The 21,907-nt window shown below is 35.9% G+C and overlaps 1 protein-coding gene across 11 annotated transcripts in view; it reads right to left on the bottom strand.

Annotated features, from left to right (window-relative positions):
- Positions 1-21,907, bottom strand: part of PPP1R9A (protein phosphatase 1 regulatory subunit 9A) — a 323,173-nt gene that overhangs the window by 141,431 nt on the left and 159,835 nt on the right. For all 11 annotated transcript variants that reach the window (XM_042966701.1, XM_042966692.1, XM_042966687.1 and 8 more), the window contains 2 exons: positions 15,781-15,913; positions 6,351-6,471 (listed from right to left, as the gene is read on the bottom strand). In XM_042966701.1, the coding sequence (XP_042822635.1) occupies positions 6,351-6,471; positions 15,781-15,913 (254 nt within the window). The remainder of the gene's footprint in view (positions 1-6,350; positions 6,472-15,780; positions 15,914-21,907) is intronic.

The raw sequence follows: 21,907 nt of genomic DNA, 5'->3' as shown, positions 1-21,907 counted from the left end.
GTACTAAAAGGTAAAACAAAACAAAACAAATACCTATTAATCTAAAATTCTATACACAAAGAAAAAAATATCCTAAAAAGCAAGAGGAAAACAAAAAGAATTTTTCAGACATACAAAGCTGAAAGAATCCACCACCACCAGATCTGGTGATAATATGTTAAAGGCAGTCCCTCAGGGAGAAGGAAAATAATATGAGATGGAAATATGGATCTCACAAAGGAATCAAGAGTACCGAAAATGGTCTCTGAGAAGACAGAAGTGATCCAAGCTATCTATAAAGCACTCCGTGCATCAGTGACAGTGACAACAGATATTTGGCACAGATTTGCTCTCTGCAGTCACACCAGTGTGGGGAAGAGGCATCCCATGATTAAAATGCAGGTTCCTGATCCTACATAATTCTTCATGCCTGCCTCAATACAGGCAGCATTAAGGGAATGAAGAGAGCTCAGTACTGTTTGATTATTATTTTCATTAAAAGAGTACCTGTTTTAAAAACTCTTCATTCAAAAGTGATACATTCATTACAGAAAAAAAATGAAAACAAATAACAAAAATAAAATAAAATAAAAAACACCAAGGAAATAAAAACTACCTCTAATTTTAAAAAGAGAGAGAGAGAGGGAAGTTCTGTTGAGTATGGTATTTTGAGAGGTATTTTAATTGACCTTTTTACAGGGGTAGACTCTGTGGTGATTAAGTGGGAAACAAAGCTAAGAAACTAAAAATGAGCGGAAGAAAAAGGAGACGTAAAGAAGCCTGGACAGGGGATGAGGGAAATAATTATTGGCTAAAAAGAAAGGGTAGCAATTTAGACTTACTGCCACCGTAAACTGACCCTACAACCCACTAGATCATAAGCCAGAAGAGTATTTAATACATAAATGGTTATTATGTTAGAGAAAAAGGTTCTCCTCACAGCACAGTAACACTGATAATCTCTCAAATCTTGGTGCATAATTAGAAGCACAAAAAAAAAGACAAGGGAGGAGTCCTGGTGGTAAAAATTAAAATGGACAGATCTCTGAATCAGACCATCCCAGAGCCCAAAGAAGGCAGATAATCTGGGCTTTCCAAAAATTCTCCAGAATAGCAGAGGAAATAGCCTGTTTTTCCCTGGAAACACTGCCTACTGGAATGGAGTTTAGGGGAACGTACCTGGCTAGTTGGTAATCGTTTCCATGTGCTAATAAACAACAGTGTTCAAGCTCCTGCTCTTCAACCTCAATGCTGTTTCCAGTATCCCTCCACTCTGAACCTAACACCCAGAACCAGTGGGGGTAAGGCTAACAAAAATATAGAAGTTGGACAATGGTAGGGTTTGTTTAATGTTACCGGATGGTTATCTGTTGACATGATAGATCTGGGAAGGGGAAGCAAAAACAAAAATTCTACCTCATAGGGCTTATGTAAACACAGCAACCAACGCTGAGTGAAAGAGAGACCAGCTGGAGCAACATTAATGAACTCCGGTCAAAGGAGTTTTCCCCTAAATGCCAGAGACTGAAGTTGTAAGTGTATGTGAAAATACATCCATATGAAAGCAGTAATATCCCAACTCTCTAAGGGGCGAACAAGCAAAATATTTGACGAGAAGAATGACACAAGAGTGTGTGCACCGAGAGGAAACCATCAGCTAAGGAATTATGACAGATGGACACAATTAAAACGGCAGTTTCCATTCAGGTCGTCCCAGGCTGGAGGGCGCCTCAGGGGCACAGATGGGCCCTGCCTGAGGGAGCAGAGGGAGCAAGAGGGAGTGTCTACTGCAGGGAAAGCTAAGAATAGAACTCTTCGTCTGTTTTACGTGTTGGTGCTACCCTAGAGCTGGTCAAAAACAATTAAAATGGTTAGAAAACCTTGAAAGGCTTGAATGAAGGTAAACTACATAGCAACCGTCATTTCACATTTGATAACTTTTTCAAAAAAACTGAACAGGACGGTGTTCTAAAATGTTGATATGCAAAAGCCTGAGAAACAAACACAGGAGCCAGAAACAAAGCAGATCCCAAGTGCATTTTTAATTTGCTTCTTTAGCACAGCATTATTACTATCTTTTGTCAGTTATCATCCACATGACTTATTCTACTAACAGCACTTTCACCTGTGTTGTTATAAAGATGATTTTGCTTTATAAATTCATGAAAGAGGATTGGAGAAATAATTAGCATCCTGTGTACCGACCATAAAATTCATGGCAGCAAAACCTAATGGTATCATTCATAATATTATTTTCACTAAAAATTAATTTTAGTTTACTAAAATTAATCTTAATGAACATCACTTATTACTAATATTTATTATTAGTATTATTTTACTAAAACTTTAAAACTAAAACAGATGGCGGAAATGGCTATCATGTCATGTCATTTAGCTACATTGCAAGTTACTCTGCAAGAGGCAGGCCAGCACAAAAAAGACAAAGAGGGAGAGAAAAGCAAAAGAAGGGAAGGGAGAAAAAGGTTAGGCCTAAGTAAATGTTTTGAAAGTGATTAACACACAAGTATTAACTCATTCAACAAATATTTATTGAGTACCCCCTGCGTTTCAGGCATCATATGAAAAGGTACAGATAGGCATGAAAAGCTTGACAAGAGAAATTTCAAATGTAGGACACAGATAGTATCAAAAAGCAAGGAAGACTCAAAACTTTTTAACTACATCCTGGGTAATGCAGGAGATAAAATATCCACGCCAAATTTTTTAAAGTGCTCAAAATATGGTGTGTTTATGAGATGTTTAGAAGGGGTAAAAGCAATCCCAACAGAAAAGATTTCTTGTGTAGGGGCAGTAAGTAGGGAGGAGGGAGAAAACAATGTTCTATGTAAGTCTATAAGTCTGTTTATTTAACATCCCTTGAAGGAAATGTGACAAAACTGAGAATAAATTGAAATCATTTTCTTAAATAGAGTTAAGAAGCTAAAGCAAGCTAGAAAGGTTAAAAAAAAAAAGACTTTTTATACTTTTAAAGCTAAAAGGAATTACAAAGAACATCTAATCCAGAACATTAATTTTGTCCATAACTGGAGTGTAAAGAACAACTTTCCTGAAGCCACATGGTGATAACTTTATTATTTTTAATTGTAGATCAAAATATATATATAGGGGTGCCTGACTTTGAACCCCACGTCGGCCTCTGTGCTAACATCTCAGTGCCTGGAGCCTGCTTCCAATTCTGTGTCTCCCTCTCTCTCTGCCCTCCTCCTGCTCATGCTCTGTCTCTCTCTCTCTCAAAAATAAATAAACATTAAAAAAAGAAAATATTTAAAATACATATACAAGAATTACAAATTCTCTATAGAAAAATTAAATATTCCATATTAACTAAAATTTTTAAAAAATCTCACACAGACTAGAGCCATTCAATACTTTGGTGTATATTAATTCTACATTTTGTGAGAGAAAGAACAAGAGAGAGACAGAGAAGTTGGGTGGGATGAATAGAAACCATATCCACACAAGAATGGCATCACACTAATCACAGTGATTTGTAAGCCCTTAATATAATATTTTTCTATATCCATGAGTACACATAACTTTTTAAAAAATTATCAAAATTAACTGTAGGCAGCAACCAACTGTTCTTTTGTAAATTTTTATATTGATAAATTTTAAACAACAAAGAATATTTAAATACTGTGCAAATGAGCACACCACTAGTGGTGGGAATAATAATATAATTGAAAAGTTGTGAACACTGCCATAGGTCTAATAATGAGACTATATAGATCTCCTCAATTTTTATACACATATAATATGAAAAGTATGAATTTAAAGATCTCTAAAGTTCCTCTGAACTCTAAAACTTAACAATTCTGTGCATATTTTATACATCTTTCTATAGTTTTTCATAAGGCTTCCCATAATAACTATTTTTCAATAAATTTCAATTCCTACTTTATTCCTACTTCATTCAAGAAAAGTTCCATATGCAAACAGCACTGTGGAAGGCTTTAATTTACATAAGCATATTTAATGCTTACAACAATGCTGCAGTTGTAGATAACATGAAAATTAAGTAATTTGTTCAATATCCCATAGCCGGTAAGTAGAAGGGATAGAATTAAGACTGCTGGTCACATGATCCCAAAGATTCTGTTCATTTCATCAAATTGCTTCTCTTAATATATTCACTGAGGCATGTATTAAGCATCTATTGTAACAACAGCAGGATTACTGTACTAGGTAAACATCCATTTAAAAGGACTGAGAAAATACACACTGGGACCTATAAAGCAAACTTCTCACATCAGTGTAAATACTGAAACTATGTAGGACAACAAATCAGTAAACAGGTTAAGAAAAAACAAACCTTTAAAACCTAATTTTAAAAGTGAGTGATGGAAAAACAAATAGATCTAAGTTTAGAACAATGGCAACTGACTAAGTGCTAAATGCAAAATTTTCTACCTTTTCTTTTTTTAAAAAAAAAAAGTTTATTTATTTATTTTGAGAGGGAGACAGAGAGCAAGCTGGGGAGGAGCAGAGGGAGAAAGGTAGAAAAGAGAATCGCAAGCAAGTTCTGCACTGCCAGTGCAGAGCCTGATGCGGGCTCAAACTCAAAAACCCTGAGATTATGACCTGAGCCAAAAACCAAGAGTATGCTTAACTGACTGAGCCACCCAGGCGCCCCTCTACCTTTTTGGTTTTTAATCAATTCGTATTTTGGTTTGGCTTTGTGACCCATTTAGACAGATGGTTCATAATAATTTCATACTGTTTGAATGCTAACAATAAGAATTATTCCCCCTGATTTTAGAAAGCTTTTAAAGGTTTGGTGACACTTAAAGAGAAAAGATACAGATCTTACAAACAACTTTTAGCTCACTTGGAAGAAAGTTTCTTCATTAATAATGGGAAATATTTGTTACTACCATCATATAATTCCTTCAAAGGGTAAAGGGTTATTTCCATAACTACTTGAAAAGGGGGAAATGTTAACAAATTACTTTTTTACACAAAATATTAATATCTCACTTTCTTTAAGTGTGATACACATTCAATCAACTGAACATTCACGCAAAAGATTAATTTCAGACCTTCTCTGTTCAAGTGTTATGGGAATACAAATGAGGCTATTGACTGAGATGTGGTCCCTTGCCTCACGGAAAAAGAGATGATACTGGTGTGGGTTTCTATTTAAATAAATCAATTTAGTTCCACTTGGAAAATATCTGTGTATATCAATGTGTTTTTAGGATTACAAAAGAAATAATGCTACCATGGGTCTCACCAGAGATTTGCAAATGATTTTCAACATGTTTTATCATTTCTTGATAAGATGGTTAAGTGATGTATACTTAAACCTTGAAAAAAAATCAAAGTGCTCGTAAAAAAATAAGTTAACATTTCTTTGAATCTGGCACTCATATTTTTTTTTAATTTTTTTTAAACGTTTATTTATTTTTGAGACAGAGAGAGACAGAGCATGAACGGGGGAGGGTCAGAGAGAGAGAGAGAGAGAGAGAGAGGGAGACACAGAATCTGAAACAGGCTCCAGGCTCTGAGCTGTTAGCACAGAGCCCGACGCGGGGCTCGAACTCACGGACCACGAGATCATGACCTGAGCCCAAGTCGGCCGCTTAACCGACTGAGCCACCCAGGCGCCCCTGGCACTCGTATTTTTGGATCAACTTTTATTTCTATAGCCAACCTCTGCTTCAGCCCCAACTTGATGCAGCAGGAGCCTAGTGTGAGGATTTAATCAAAATCTTTAGAGATACTTGTAGCTTGAGATGATGAAAGCTAAGACATAAAACAACAATCATCTGATGTGCTGGCATGCATCCAAATTACCCAAAGTGGGTGTTTAAGTAAAGGCTCTCAGATTCCTCTCTGAGAGATTTTAATTCCACAAGTTTACTTGGCAATCAAGAACCTGTTTTTAGTCAGAATACATTTTGAGAAATGTTAGCTCCAGAATTACCATCATTGCAGAATTAGGGTTCCTATTTTTCCTTCTACCTCTGTCATTCTCAAAAGTGCCAAAAATATTGCCATTTGTTTTGATATCTCTGAAATGACACTAAATGCTCATCTCCACAGTACATATCCTTCTATAATACACACCCATACTTCTGCCCACTTCCCACCAGACAGATGAATGAATACATATCAAAGGTAGAGAGATACTGATGATAGATCCAACCACCTATTTATTTAACATACATTGAAGAAAGCAGGTATTCTGCCTACAAATCATAAAGTAATTCAAAGGCTTTAACATTTTCCTTTTACGAGACACACTCCAAAATTCTGTCCTAAAAAATCAGAAGAAGGAAGCCACTGAAAGAAATTCCCAAAAAAATTTCTTAGAAGATTTTAGTTATTAATGATAGTAGTTAGCTTACCTGCCATCCCTCTGGGCAGCACCACCTTCTGTTACTGTTTTGACAAATATTCCCAGCTTTTCAAGCCCGGCATCTGCTCCAACACCCATTCCAATAATGCTTATACCAAGTCCGTCCTCATCTATGAAAAAGGGCAAAAAAACCACAACAACCTAAGTTTTATATGTAAGTTAGCTGGTGAGACTTATTTATTGCCTTTAATTTTGTTCTTTATGGACTATAGGACATGCTTGCCTTGGCAGAATATTTTTTTTCTATTGCTGCGGAGAAAAGATATCAAATAAGACCCCCCAAAAGGCTTGTGGGTTTAATCTCATTTTATTACTGCAAGTGGCTATTCATTGTCATCCCAAGAAAAAGTAATAATTGGATTACTGAGTAATCAATCTGCCTTAAAACACAGCCTCTCTAAATAATATTTTAAACACAAAAGCATACATACCAAAACACATATATATTACTTTAAATAAATGTGATCTTAGTATATCTAAAATTTCCCCTTCATTCATGTGGTCTTTTCCCTTTTACTTGTTTCATACCCCCATTCATGTTAATCAGGTGGCATGTGTCTTTCATGACTTTCCCTAGTCCTACTATACAAGCATATAAAAGTATCAACAACTACAACGTATATGTATATATATATGCATAAATACAAGTACACGTACATATATGTATGTGTGCGTCTATGAAATGGCTTATTTTTCCTTCCTACTTGCTTTATACAAATAAGATCACATTATACCTAGTTCTCTCTGCAGCTTAATTCTCTAATTCAATGATATATCGTGGATATCAACTTACACAGCCTTAACTCACTTCTAATGATTGTATAATATATCCTGGTGAGATGGTGTCGTCACTTATCCAACCACTTCTCTACTGACAGGCATTCTCTTTTGTTTCCATGTTCCTTGCCTCGTGAACAACACTGACAAATATGTTTTTAAATTCATTGACAATAGTATGTTTATCCACATTTCCATTTGTCTTTTCTGTGAACATACATATTTTCACATCAATGAAATAAAAGATACACTATTTCGCATTCCACATTTTTGGGTTAACATTCAAAGTTATTTTCTGATAGCCTCAAAGTCTCTGTAACCATGGTTGTATTAGCTAGCTGCATAGAAAAACTGACACTAACCGATCAATCAGCAGCGTGGATTGTTAAAGGAAAACTGGCTCACAGAGTCAACAGAATGCTTGACACTTTCAGAAGACTTTTTAGCAATAATATTTCATACAGTTAAGTGTTGTTTTTTTTTTAATTTTTTTCTCCATTTATTTATTTTTGAGAAACAGAGACAGACAGCATGAGCAGGAGAGGGGCAGAGAGAGACGGAGACACAGAATCAGAAGCAGGCTCCAGGCTCCGAGCTGTCAGCACAGAGCCCGACATGGGGCTCGAACCCACGAACCGTGAGATCATGACCTGAGCCGAAGTCACACTTAACCGACTGAGCCACCCAGGTGCCCCATACTGTAAGTATTCTTAATTAGCAATTTTTTCAGTAGGGTTCATCTCACTGGTTATTACTCCTTGACACCGACTTCTGCTTTAAGTGTTCCTAAGTACAATTAGTAATCCTAATCTTTATTCTACATTTTTCAAAACCATGCCACTCAGCACAAGTGTGATTTGTTTACTCAGTTGTGTGCTAAAGAAAGATTCATAGAGAGTTCTCCCTGGAGGAACTCTTTGATGTGACCCCCACATGAAGGTACTTCCACGTTGGTTAGAGGCACAGGTACCTCTCCAGTGTAGAGCTTCAGTGGTGACTAGTGCGCAAGTAATCACCGTAGACGTTCCTTCAGCCCTTATGTTTAGAATGTTTGCCCACACGTGATTTCCCATTCTGGTTTTATTCTTGTCATGTCTCTGGTACAGATACTCAAGTTCATCCAGAGGCTGCCTCTGGTTAAAAATTTTCCTACATCCATTACAGCTTTAGGTGCTCTCCCCAGAATGAGTTTTTTCGTGAAAGAGAAACTTACATCCATACTACAGGCCCTTCCTCACTAGTCACGTGGACAAAGTTTCTTCTCGCCCACAGGAATTCTCCTGTGTGTATGAAGGTGAGCTGCACAGCTGAATTCTTGCTCACATCCATCATACTCACGGGGTTTGCTACAGTGGGAATTTGTTCATGTTGGTGAGAGGCTGAATGGTGACCCAAAGCCTTCCCACAGTGTTTACACACATGCAAGATTTTCTCCCCAGAGCATCTGCTCTTGCTTTAAGAGCCGATCACTGTAGACTCATCCACATTAAATGATGCCATACATAGAGTTCCTCTCATATATGAAAGCTGCTACATATTAAGCATTTAGCCAAATTCTTGCTCACATTCACTATATTTATAGGAGTTTCTTTTCATTGTGAATTATCACACTGTCAAGCCAATGTTGAGCTGTAAGTGAAACTTTCCCATGCTCAGTACATTCAAAGAGCTCCTTTCAAATGTAGATTCTCTGTGCCATCACGCCATTAAGCAGCTCCTTCCTGCCACTATCCTGCATGAAAGTGATTTCTTAGTTTTTAAGTGCATTTTCCCTGCCTGAACTCAGGCTTTCGTAAAATTATCTTCCTGCCTTAGCAGCCCTTGTTGCTGTCACTGGAAAATTACGCAGATTTGCAGAGCTGTAAACCCAATAGTAGAAAAAGCGGTAATAGCTTGAGCCACCCTCAATTCCAGTGCAGACTACCCGAAAGACAAGATGATAACTCAAACACAATTAAACGAAGAATACAATCAACCCACAGCGACCAGATGACTGATTTCATCCCTGTACGGCTCTCTGGGAGATGTGTCAAGCATAGGTCAAGTCCAGAGCCACATTCTTGGAAGGCCACTAATTCCTGTCGCTGTCAAGAACCCAGCAGCCACCTGGTCTTCCTCTGCAGAGGGACAGGCAGAGCACTAAGTAAGCAGGCAAAGCAGCCGAGAAAAGATGGAAAAGACTGTGAGGATGTGTCTCCATGGAAGACGCCGGCACCATACTCTGGAGCTCAGAGCTTTTTTTTTTCTCTCAGGAAAGAAGCTCATGTTGCCTTAGCATTCCGCTCATTGCTCATGAAATTTCAGCTCATATTCATGGGAGCATGGGTCATTAGATGTTTTTTTTGCTAAACTGCCAATTTTTCTACTGAGTTTTCCTTATCTTTCTTTTCTGATAATTTGCAAAGGTTCTTAGCATATTATACATATTAACTCCATGTCATCTACAATGAAGATTTCCCCCCTCACACTCATCACTTATCTATTGCCTCTGTTTGACAATATTGCCTTTAAAAGCTTAAAATTTTGGATGATTTGATTGGATCCTCTTTTGGTTAAGCCTTTCCATCCACATGCCTACATGATTTTTGCAATAGAAGAAAGCAGGTATTTTTGCAATTGAAGAAAGCATTACATTTTAAGTTTTTGTCAAAATCCTTATTACTTCATTTTTAATATCTAATTAACTCATATAGAGTTATTTTTATATAATGAAAACGAAGGTGCCCAACTTTATATTCTTCCATTCAGATGTTCAGTTATGCCAGAACCATTTGTAAAACACCCTATGCTGTTTTTTAACTGTATTATTATTATTTTATTGATTTTCTCTTCTTTTGAGAGAGAGAGAGCACAAGCAGAGGAAGGACAGAGGGAGAGAGAGAGACAGAATCTCAAGCAGGCTCCACGCTCAGGGCAGAGCCCGACATGGGGCTGAGTCTCACAACCATGAGATCATGACTTGAGCCAAAATCAAAAGTTGGATGCTTAACCAGTGGAGCCATCTAGATGCCCCTATTTTATTGTTAAGAAATCCACTTCTATCATGTCATAATGACTAGGCTGGGCTAACAACAACGAGTCCTGGAGGTAACTATACCCAACTCTGGACTGTCTAGTTATAAACACTGTCTTTTCTCTCTACCTCAGTTGAAAACCCAGACTCATAAGGCCTCAATCCCTGCTTTCCCTATTCCCGGAAGAGGCCAAAGCCAAAGCCAACTATGTAGGAGGCTTTTCCAGAGAAGACGACTTTGTCTTCCCAGACGACAAATCCTCTACTTTGCTTTATGAGGCAGATAGCAACCCCAAACCACAGACAGGTTGGGACCTGCGCAGGCCTCAATGGCATATTAGCAAATCATACATGTCATGTATTAAATTCTCATGCATACTAACATTTTTCTCTGGATTTTCTATTTTGTTCCACTGATCAATTGCTATATGAATACGATTTGTTCTGATTATAGAGGCTTTACATTATATTCAGATATTTAAGAAATTAAAACCTGTCACATTCTTTTTCATACTTCCCTTAGGTCTGTATTTTCCCATATAAAATTTAGTTTTACATTATGCAATCCTCTTTCAATCCAACTTTCAATCCAACTCAAGTTCAATCCAACTTGAACTGCATTAAATTTATATATTAATTTATAGGTATCAGAGGTGCAGAATAGGAGAGACTTTTCCATACTGATCTTTTCAAAAATCCAAGAATATGGTATATCCTTCTATTTGCTTACATCTTATATCTTTCAAAAAGATGGATTTTCAACAGATAAATACTTTTTCCTTAGTGATTAATAAGTACTTTGTTGTTTTTATGCTATTGTAAATGAAATGTTCCCATTTTCATATTTATGTTCTTAATGTAAATATAAAGAAAAAACTATTAATTTTTTTTACATGTATGTGGCACCTGACCTCCTCTTACATATAATATTATCAATTCTAACATGTTAAAATTAGAATCAGTTTGGCTTTTCATTACATTTAGTTTTCATTTTTATATAATTATATATAATATAAATATATAAGCAAAACATTACTTATCATCTTTTGTTTTCTATTGTTTATACTAATTACTACATTTAAAGAGCATTCCAACTTTAACTGTCATATTTTTTGTGTTTCCTCAATTTATTTATTTTTTAAGAGTTTCTTGAATTTAAAAGTATAATTCTCTGTTGGTATTATGATCTATAGTTTATATCATATTTAGGTATTTATACACTAACAATGAACTATCAGAAAGAGCGATTAAAAAAATAATTCCATTTACAATTGCAGCAAAAAGAATTAAATACTTACAAATAAACTTAACTAAGGAGGTGAAAGATCTAGACACTGAAAGCTATAAGACATTGATGAAAGAAACTGAAGACACAAATAAATGGAAAGATTGTCCATAGTCAGGATTCAAAGAATTAATATTGCTAAAATGTCCATACTACCCAAAGCAATCTACAAATTCAATGCAATCTCTATCAAAATTCCAGTGACATTTTTCACAGAAATAGAACAAACAATTGTAAAATTTGTATGGCACCACCAAAAATTCCAAATAGTTAAAGAAAACTTGAGTAAGAACAAAGCTGGTTTTAAACTATATTTCAAAGCATTAGCGGTCAAAACAGTATGGTACGGCCATTTAAAAAAGACACATAGATCCATGGAACAGAATAGAGAGCCCTGAAATAAACCTATGCATATTTGGTCAATTAATTTATGACAAAGAAGCCAAGAATATGCCATGGGGAAAGGAAAGCCACTCCAAAAAATGGTGCTGGGAAAACTGGGCAACCACATATAAGAGAATGGACCCCTATCTTATATTATATGCAAAAATCAACTCAAAAATGGATTAAAGACTTACATTTAAGACTTGAAACCATAAAACACCTAGAAGAAAAGATAGCAGGTAACTTCCTTAACATCAGTCTTGGCAATGACTTTTTGGATTTGACACCAAAAGCAAAAATAAGTAAGTGGGACTACATCAAACTAAAAGCTTCTGCACAGCAAAGGAAACCATTAACAGAATGAAAGACAGCCTGCAGAATGGGGGGAAATATTTGATAAGGGGTTAATATCTAAAATATATAAAGAACTCATGCAACTTAACAGCAAAAAAAAAAAATCCAATTAAAAAGAGGCGGAAGAAGTGAATGGACACTTTTCCAAAGAAGACATACAAATGGCCATCAGGTACATCAAAAGGTGCTCATCACTAATCATCAGGGAAATGCAAATCAAGACCACAATGAGAAACCACCTTATTAGAATGTTAGAATGGCTATCAGCCAAAAATCCAGAGATAACAGGTGTTGACAAGGATGCAGTGTAAAAGGAACACTTGTGTGCTGTTACTGGGAATGCAAACTGGTGCAGCCACTTCAGGAACCAGTATGGAGGCTGCTCAAAAAATTAAAAATAATTGTACTTCATTTGGTTCTCTTCTAGCTTGATTTTTCTTAATTTAACTTTTATTATGAAAAACACAATGAGAGTTTATGAAAACATTTATCTACAAAACGTTGTGTTTAAAGAAGAAAATAAAACAAATGTCCACGTACTAACAAAGACACAGAATATTACCAACACACAAAAAGCCCACTATGCACCCCTCCCTCATATCATAACTCTTCCCTCGGTAAGCATTACCCTAAATATTGTGTCAATCATTCCCTCCTTTTTTATTTTTATATTTTTATTTATTTTATAGAGAAAGAGAATGAGTCGGGGAGAGGACCAAAGGGAGAGAGAGAGAATCTCAAGCAGGCTCCATGCTCAAGCATGGAACCCGACACAGGGCTTGATCCAATGACCCAGGGATCATGACCTGAACCAAAATCAAGAGTTGGACACTTAACCAACTGAGCCACTCAGGCACCCCTCACTCCCTCCTTTTTTAAATACTGCTTTTTAAAACCACTTATTTGTGTATCTCTAAACAACACACTGTTTAATTTTTCCTCGCTCTGACATTTAAATAAATGGAATTACACTGAATGGATTCTTCTGTGATTTGCTTTTTCTCCACTTCAATTTCATGTTTGTAACAATCATACACACTGCTGCATGGAACTTAGGCTCCCTCATTTTACTCTTTTCTATCATTAATGAATATTTGAATTGTTCTCATTTTTGGTATATCATAAGCAATACAATGGCCCACGGCCAGTTCCAGCTATTTTTGTATGGGCCATAAGCTAGGATTGGTTTCTACATTTGTAAATGAATGAAAAATGTAAGTATCACTCTTACATCCTTGTTAACTTCAAATGAGAGTGTCTCTTAATGGGAACAATTAGCCAGCCATGTTTGGTGCAATGACAGGTATTCTTTACATTTTTTTAATGCAAATAATTTGATGCCTAATAGTTACAGTTTTCAACTCTTTTTCCCTGACCTTTGCTGTTTACAAGTTGCACCTTGTTTCTTTTCATCCCTGCTAAGCAGTAGCATCCCTATGACTCAGCAATAGCACTGCTAGGAATTTACCCAAGGGATACAGGAGTGCTATTGCATAGGGGCACTTGTACCCCAATGTTTATAGCAGCACTTTCAACAATAACCAAATTATGGGAAGATCCTAAATGTCCATCAATTGACGAATGGATAAAGAAGATGTGGTTTATATATACAATGGAATACTACTTGGCAATGAGAAAGAATGAAATCTGGCCATTTGTAGCAACGTGGATGGAACTGGAGAGCATTATGCTAAGTGAAATAAGTCAGGCAGAGAAAGACAGATACCATATGTTTTCACTCATATATGGATCCTGAGAAACTCAACAGAGGACCAGGGGGGAGGGGAAGGGGGGGAAAAAAGTTACAGAGAGGGAAGGAGGCAAACCATAAGAGACTCTTAAATACTGAGAACAAACCGAGGGTTGATGGGGGATGGGGGAAAGGAGAAAGTGGGTGATGGGCATTGAGGAGGGCACCTGTTGGGATGAGCACTGGGTGTTGTACAGAAACCAATTCGACAATAAATTATATATATATTATATATATACATACATATTATATATTATATATTTAATATATATTATATTAAATATACAAATTAAATAATATATTATTTAATTTATATATTTATATTTAACATATATTTATATTTAGATTTATATATTTATATTTAATAATTATATATTAAATAAGTATTAAATAATATGTATTATTAAAATATAATATATAATATAATTATATTACATATACATATATATACATATATACATATGTGTATATATAAAAGAAAAAAAAAAGAAGATGAGGATTTAGCCACGCTTAAGCGTGGGATGTTTTTTAAGTCCTCTCACTGCTCATCAATTGGTTAGGCCCTTCCAAATAGGAGGCTCAGGTTTTTTTTGAGCTCAGGAAAATTTCTTCCTTGTTTTGTCTAATATATCTCGCATCCCCTTCTTTTCCCCTTCTGTCACCTACAATATGCATGTTGGGTCTCCTTCGTGATTTCTCATGGACCTTTTTCTATCATTTTAAGAATTAGTTTGGTTTATTTCTTCCACTTGACCTAGGCTACCAGTTTGAGTCTCAACAATACCATCTTTTCCTCTTCAATTCCTCCACTGAAATTTTTAATTTTAAAATCGTTTTTGGGGGTGCCTGGGTGGCTCAGTAGGTTAAGCAGCTGACTCTTGATTTTGACTCAGGTCATGATCTCACGGTTCGTGGGTTTAAGCCCCTCATCAGGCTCTGCACTGAAGTGTGAAGACTGCTTGGGATTCTCTCTCTCCCTCTCTCATTCTCTCCCCCTCCCCTACTTGCTCTCTCTCTCAAAATAAATAAATAAACTAAAACAAAAATCGTTTTGGTTGTTGCTTTGCTTAAGAATGTCTTTTTTAAAGCCATACTTGATATCCTCATTTGGTTTTTCATTTGCTTCATTTTGTTACTCAAGCTGTCATCTGTTTGTTCTGCTTTTTTCCAAGACTCTCTGAGATATGCTATCTCCCTGTTCACTGGGTCCCCCTCCATTCCTGGGTGCCCATATTACACGAGGATAGACATGGCAGTCTCTGGGGCCATGGGTCCTCACTTCCCACCGCAGGCAGGCTGGGTTTCCAAGAGGAGAAATTGGGAGGAAGCCCCTTGGCTCCCATTCTCCCTGCTCTCTCTTAGCCCTCTCCCTTCAGAGATAAGATTCCACTGCCTTCATTCCAAAATCCATACTCTGAAAGTCCAACACTCTCCCATCTACCACATTCAGAGTCCAACCATGACCGCTCTCCCTCCGTCAAGAACTCAAAAACAAAAACAAAACAACCACCCACCCCAAGCGCTCACATCCACCCACTCCCTCTGGACTCTCACCCTTTTAAGGGTACCAACCAAACATGAGGCCCTACCCACACCTCCCTACACTAGTCACCATTCCAGCCAACTAAAGCAGATGGGTTTCTGCTGGGAGTGGGAGGGAAGAAGGAGTCTACCAACTATACAGAGCTCATCTCAACTACTTTTGAAATTTAATAAATAAATTAAATCTTCCATGAGAATTAAAACTTTATCCAACCCTTGGGGGTAGAAGGGCTACAGGTGAGGAAAATAAAGTCATTTCTGTATTATTAAAATAGCAATATAATGACATTACAAACATTGTAGAGCTCATATACCTTTTTCTAGTTCCACTGGGAAAAGTTCCAGCTTTTCTACACGCTTTTCAAGTTCATACTCGGCAGAAGCAGCCACGGGGTCCACTTCATCGTTTCTCCTGTCATAGTCTTCATTGGAGTATGTGCTGAAAACCTGTAGTAAGAGGTCACAAGAAGATGGTAATCCAGAAAAGATGGCTTTCTTAATTTTTTTAAGAAGCCCTGCTAAGTACTGAAAACCAGGTAAGTTAAAAGTTCTGTACAATGAGATGTTAAGAAAAGGAAAATTGAATTAGAATAAAAATAACTTACATTTTAAAATGTATATCATTCTACCACCTTTAATAATGTGGGAGGCAACAATAGCCACAAGATGTATTATCTGAATAGCAAAATTCATTGCTTTTTATAGAATCAGAGTATATCATATTAGCTGCAAGGCTCTGCTGGTTCCTGAAGAAACTATGGTGAAGGACCTTGAAGCTACCTAAGCAAATACCCACACCGAACCCGTTTCATGCTATGACCTATACAAGCACCGATGTTGTGGTACGTCACTACTATAATTATATTTCAATCACAGAATCACTGAAACCAACTTCTATTCTATACTGTGCTGAGCGAGGTTAAGCTCTCATTTTCATCTCTTATTTTACTTGAATGTACATCCAAATTAGATTCTCATTGAGCCTTTCAATGAAACAACTATCAAAATACTGCTCGAGAGCTGCAGAGAACTAGGATATTGCCAGCTCTTTCTTTCTCACCTAAATCATCTGAAAGATTACTAAATATGGTCTTCAGATGTAGCCATAAGAAACTTGATTGTCCTTATTTACTCTATTTGAAAAGTAACTGAAAATAGGTATACTATCCTTCACTTACTTCACTGAGGAATATCTAAAAGAAAGAAATGTATGTTCATCAATCTAATTAATATGTATTATAAAAACTGACATTTTCAATTAAATTTAATAATTATTAAGCATCTAAACTATACCTGAAAAAAACTCTGTAATGTCCCCAAAAGCTTAAAATCTAGGAGAAGGTTTTTTTTTAATAAATATACATAAAAAGTCATAATCAAAAAAGAAAGCAGGACAGAAGGTCAGAGATGAAAGAAATCAAGTATGTCACCTAGAAAGTTGGCCTTGCTGGTCCAGGTGTGTTTTACATTCATATTATTGGAAAACTGGCAACTCTTGTATGCTATATATGGTAACCTATAAACCAGAAATACATGTATATATAGAAGCAGATGCGTGGTTCCTATGGTCTAAATTTATCAAAATCATGCCATTTATAATATTTGTACCAGAATGAATACCGTTTTTCTTCCCGACTTTCAGCATGTTTTCATGGCCTCGTGCCACTCGTTTGGTCTCTACCACATTTCTCCACCATAATAAACATCACTGCATCAAAATGCATATTTCCAAACTACAGGGTTTGTACCTTTTTTATTAATCTTTTCATAAACTATGCTTCCTATGCCCCTTCCACAGAACCCTCTAATCTTTTTCGTAAGTTGTCAGATTGATAACATTCTCTTAGACAGCCCTTTTGATCTTTCACTTCCCTCATAAGTTTTGGTAATTGCTTATTCACATTTTATGCATCCATCAACAATTTACTGAGTGCCAGCTCTATACCAAACACTGTGCTGGACCCTAGAGAACTCACAGGTTAGTGGGGACACAGAAATCAAAGTAAACAGCTATAATATAATGTGAAAAATGATGTAACAGAAGTTTATACCAAGTAATCTTTCTCATTTGCCTGAGAAAGGGAAGAATTTCATGAAAGGGAAAATATTTAAGTCGTTGAGTCTTTTCTTTAAATTTTTTTTAACGTTTATTCATTATTGAGAGACAGAGAGAGACAGAGCATGAGCGTGGGAGGGGCAGAGAGAGGAGGAGACACAGAATCTGAAGCAGGCTCCAGGTTCTGAGCTGTTAGCACAGAGCCCGATGCGGAGCTCGAACTCACAAACCACGAGATCATGACCTGAGCCGAAGTCAGACGCTTAACCGACTGAGACACCCAGGTGCCTTTAGGTTGAGTCTTAAAGAATAAACAAGGATTCATATATCCGAGTGTAGAAGATGTAGACTGTTTACTTCAAATATAAGATCCTAGACAAAATAATCCTTATCTATATCTATATTTTTAGAAATACAGAGAGTTGAGTGGACTACAATGGAACATGCTTAGGGCAGCAAACTTTAACAACACACAAAAAGTTACCTGGATCTGGAGCTTACATGTCCTGGAAACTACTGGCAGATATGACTGGAAATTATTCCATTAATGTTTGCTACTTCTCAAAATCTGCTAAAGATCCAAGAATATATATATGATTGCAGAACTTGGATTTAAATGATATCCATTCTGAAACATGGCTCAATTTTGCTACCACATAGTAATTAAGTTAATAAGTAAGTGTGTGTGTGTGTGTGTGTGTGTGTGTGTGTGTGTGTGTGTGTGTAAAATATAAGTATGGGAGAACTGTTTCAAATAAATTAACACGTTCCTAACATTTTTCAGGATCCCAAAACACTGTGCTATCAACTGTTCTTCCTCAATCAAGCTGGTTTAAAAAGTTCATTTGGGGGTATCCTGAAACTAAATAAATAACTGTATGACTCCACATTGGAAAATGGTATTTTAAATAATTTTTGAGGCATCTAGCAATCCTATGACTATATCACTATTTCATTCTGTAGAAAAAAAATAATGTAAGACACTTTTCATCTTCAACTTACTCATAGTGTGGTAAATTATGTGGGTATATAGGAAAAACCTATAAACTGAAAAAGAAAAGCCAGAATTCACTACGTACAGATTAAGCTATCATTTACTTGAAGAATCCAAAAGATTTAACATAAACATGATTAGGACTAAAAAGAGTTCACTAAAGAAACATAATAAAAAATACACACACAAAAACACAAAAAATAATTTAGAAAATATAACAGAAAAGATCAGAAACTATAAAATACCAAGGAATTACTAATTATAAATGTGCAAGGATATCCTTCTCTATAAAATTTAACTGAAAAATATAAAAACCCTAAATATGTGTAATGGCATACTATATCCTGGATAAAATTCTTAATATTGCAAAGGCATCTACACTCCTAAATTACTATAAATGTTAGTTTGTCCCAACTTAATTTATGAATACAGAGCAGTCAAAATTAAAATCCCACTCACATTTTTCATGGAAAAACTAACAAGCTGCTTGAAAAGAAGAATAGGATGGAAACAGACCCTATGAGACATCGAACATACAATAAAACTTCATTTATTCAGGCAATGAAGTTTTGGCCCCAAGGTAGATCTATTTTTGTATTCTCTTCTGTTCTACTCCTCTACTTCTCTATTCAAATTAGTTAGGGTAATATATTCAATAAATAGTAGGGAAAGAATGAAATATCTATCTGATAAAAATCCTATTTCATATCAATAACAAAAGTAAAATTTAAAGTGGTTAAGAACAAAAAAAATTATAAACTATAAAAGGGCTAAAGAAAATATGGACAATGTTTAATTGACTAGATCCTCTTAGGATGTTGCTACAAAGCCACAGATCCTAGAAATCTTAAAAGAAATGAATAAACTATTTGATTAAAATTCAATGCTAAAAATTTCTAGACAACAAATATACCATAATGAAATTATAAGAAAAGTTAAATATTAGGAGGAAAGACTGCCAAATATCAAGATGAAATATGAATATGCATAATATACAAAGAGCTTTACCACCTCAAACAACTGCATGTATAAGTAGGGAAAATTTTAATTAGAATTCAACAAAGAAACATTAATGCTCAATAAATGACGTAAAGTCACTCAGCTTCACTAAAAATTAAGCAAACGTCAAGTACAACAAGGAAATACCAGGAATTTGCCCAAACGAATGGTTTAAAAAAAAAGACTGTGACGTCTACTGTTTGCGAGAATACAGGAAAAAGAATACTCTTGTAAAGTAGGGGGGGGATAAAAACATAATTTAAGAACAACTATCAAGATTTTAAATGTAAATCCTTTGACCTAATAATGCTACATCTATGTATTTAGAGAGATATTTGCAAATGTGTACAAAGATGTTCATGCAAGCAAGTTCATTACAGCACTATCTGTAATAGCCCAAAGGTGGAAATTGCCTAAATGCCCACTGATAAAGAAAATGTCTTACTGAATTATGATACATATGAATATGTAACTTTATGCAAGGTTAAAAAGATCTCTGTTGACATGAAAGGCTCTGAAATACATGCTATTAAAACAAAAAAGCACACTGTATATATGTCTATCTATACCCACATTCATATCTTTATCTACATATATATATATATATATATATATAGTCCCAATTGGTATGAGCCCAATTTTAATCTAATTTAAAGACTTCCTAAATTCTCTAGCTATGTAGCTCGTCTCAGTTTCCTTATTTACAAAATGGCTGTTATTATAAGTATACCTACCCCATAAAGTTATGAAAATGAAATGAGAAAATCCATGTAACCATGCCTGCTGGTCCAGTGTGGAGGAGGGAAAGCTTGCCCAGGGCAATGTAAGAGGTAACACTACGTCCCCAGATACCCACACTCATCTCACATTGTTGTTCATAACTACATTTTGAATATTTCATCCACAATGATACTTAATGTCCCTGAAACCAAAATCTACATAACTATTTGGATATTATTATACAGATTGGTCTGCCAAAATCCCTACCTAGGTCCAGAACAACGGCACTACCTCTACACAATGGCTCCTCACTTGCCTGGCTTTGTTTGCCTTGACCAGGAAAAACCTCAGAGATAAAAGGATGTTGACTTAGGTAAATACTTCCCCTTTCATCAATATGATCTTGATTCTTTCAATATTCTTAAAATGGTTCTATCATTTCTATTTATATTACCATAACTGCTTTGCAAAAATATGGATAGTCAAGTAATAATAAGAACCCAACTATGATTATTACTAGAATGCCAAAAACTCTAAAGGCTAATAGCACCTTGGGCCCTAATTTTCAATACCATCACTACATATATATACTGTATAGTTCTATATATATAGTTCACCACTATACATATTTAGTTCAGTCACCTTCATATTGTTCCTGTGTTATTTCACTGAGAAAAGCAAACAAAAGGATGTTTAAGTCTGACTTCTTGTTTCAGAGCCAACAAGTGATATTCTGTTCCTTCATCAAAGGAAACAAAACAAGACCCCATCCCTTGCTTTGCAGCAGACGCAGGCTTTTAGGGGTAACAAGTTCACAAATACAGTTAGCAATGACATTTCTGACCCAGTAACCCAAGGCTATAAAAAACAAATAAAGTTAAAATTAGCTTATTGTAAGATTTTAACTAAGATCATTCTTTTTCACATTTCTGGTGGTTTGAGCTACAGCACTTTTTCAAAAACAACAGCAACACTTTTTGAACAATAAGAAAAAAAATATTTCCTTATGACACATTTTCTCTAATCAATGCAGGTCAAAATAAATTCAGAATTTCATGTAAATATTGACTGGAAGGAATCTCCCGCAATGCTTCCACAAGGTCTCAGTTCCACCTGCTGTCTGGGTTCCGCTTCATCTTCCTGACACATCAAAGATGGAAAACGTTCCAGGTTCTAGCACACTGCGTTTCAGATGAGGGCTTGGCACAGCATGCTCCCAAGAATCAGCCAAGCATTCACATGCTTCCACAAACAGGCCCCACTTATCACCAGCTTCCTCAGCAGCACTCGAACTCACCTTCACATGATTTTAGCACCTCAGCGAAAGTGACTCTAAATAGAAGCTAAAAGAAAGCATGGAGCAGATAATCCACATATAAAAGTTTTGAAAACAAATTTGGTGACAAACCATCTACAGAAAGGAGCATCCTAATGGCTTTCGGGCAATATACAAACTCGGCTTTCCCTTTCTTCCCCCAGAAGGCAGTTCATTGATTTATGACAGTGAGAATTCTTGTTTCTTGACTGCCTAGTACATGCCAGAGTATGTTAGGTTTTTGTTGCAAAGTAATGTAAGCCAAACTGGAGTTCACAATTATCAGGTATTTGGAGGCAAACACCGGTAGTCTCCAAAGATTCTAAATAGGTGAGGGCTTTCTGCTGCACACAAATA

Source organism: Panthera tigris, chromosome A2, assembly GCF_018350195.1.
Source record: "Panthera tigris isolate Pti1 chromosome A2, P.tigris_Pti1_mat1.1, whole genome shotgun sequence".
Taxonomy (NCBI): Eukaryota; Metazoa; Chordata; class Mammalia; order Carnivora; family Felidae; genus Panthera; species Panthera tigris.
This window is presented reverse-complemented; position numbering and strand designations above follow the sequence as displayed.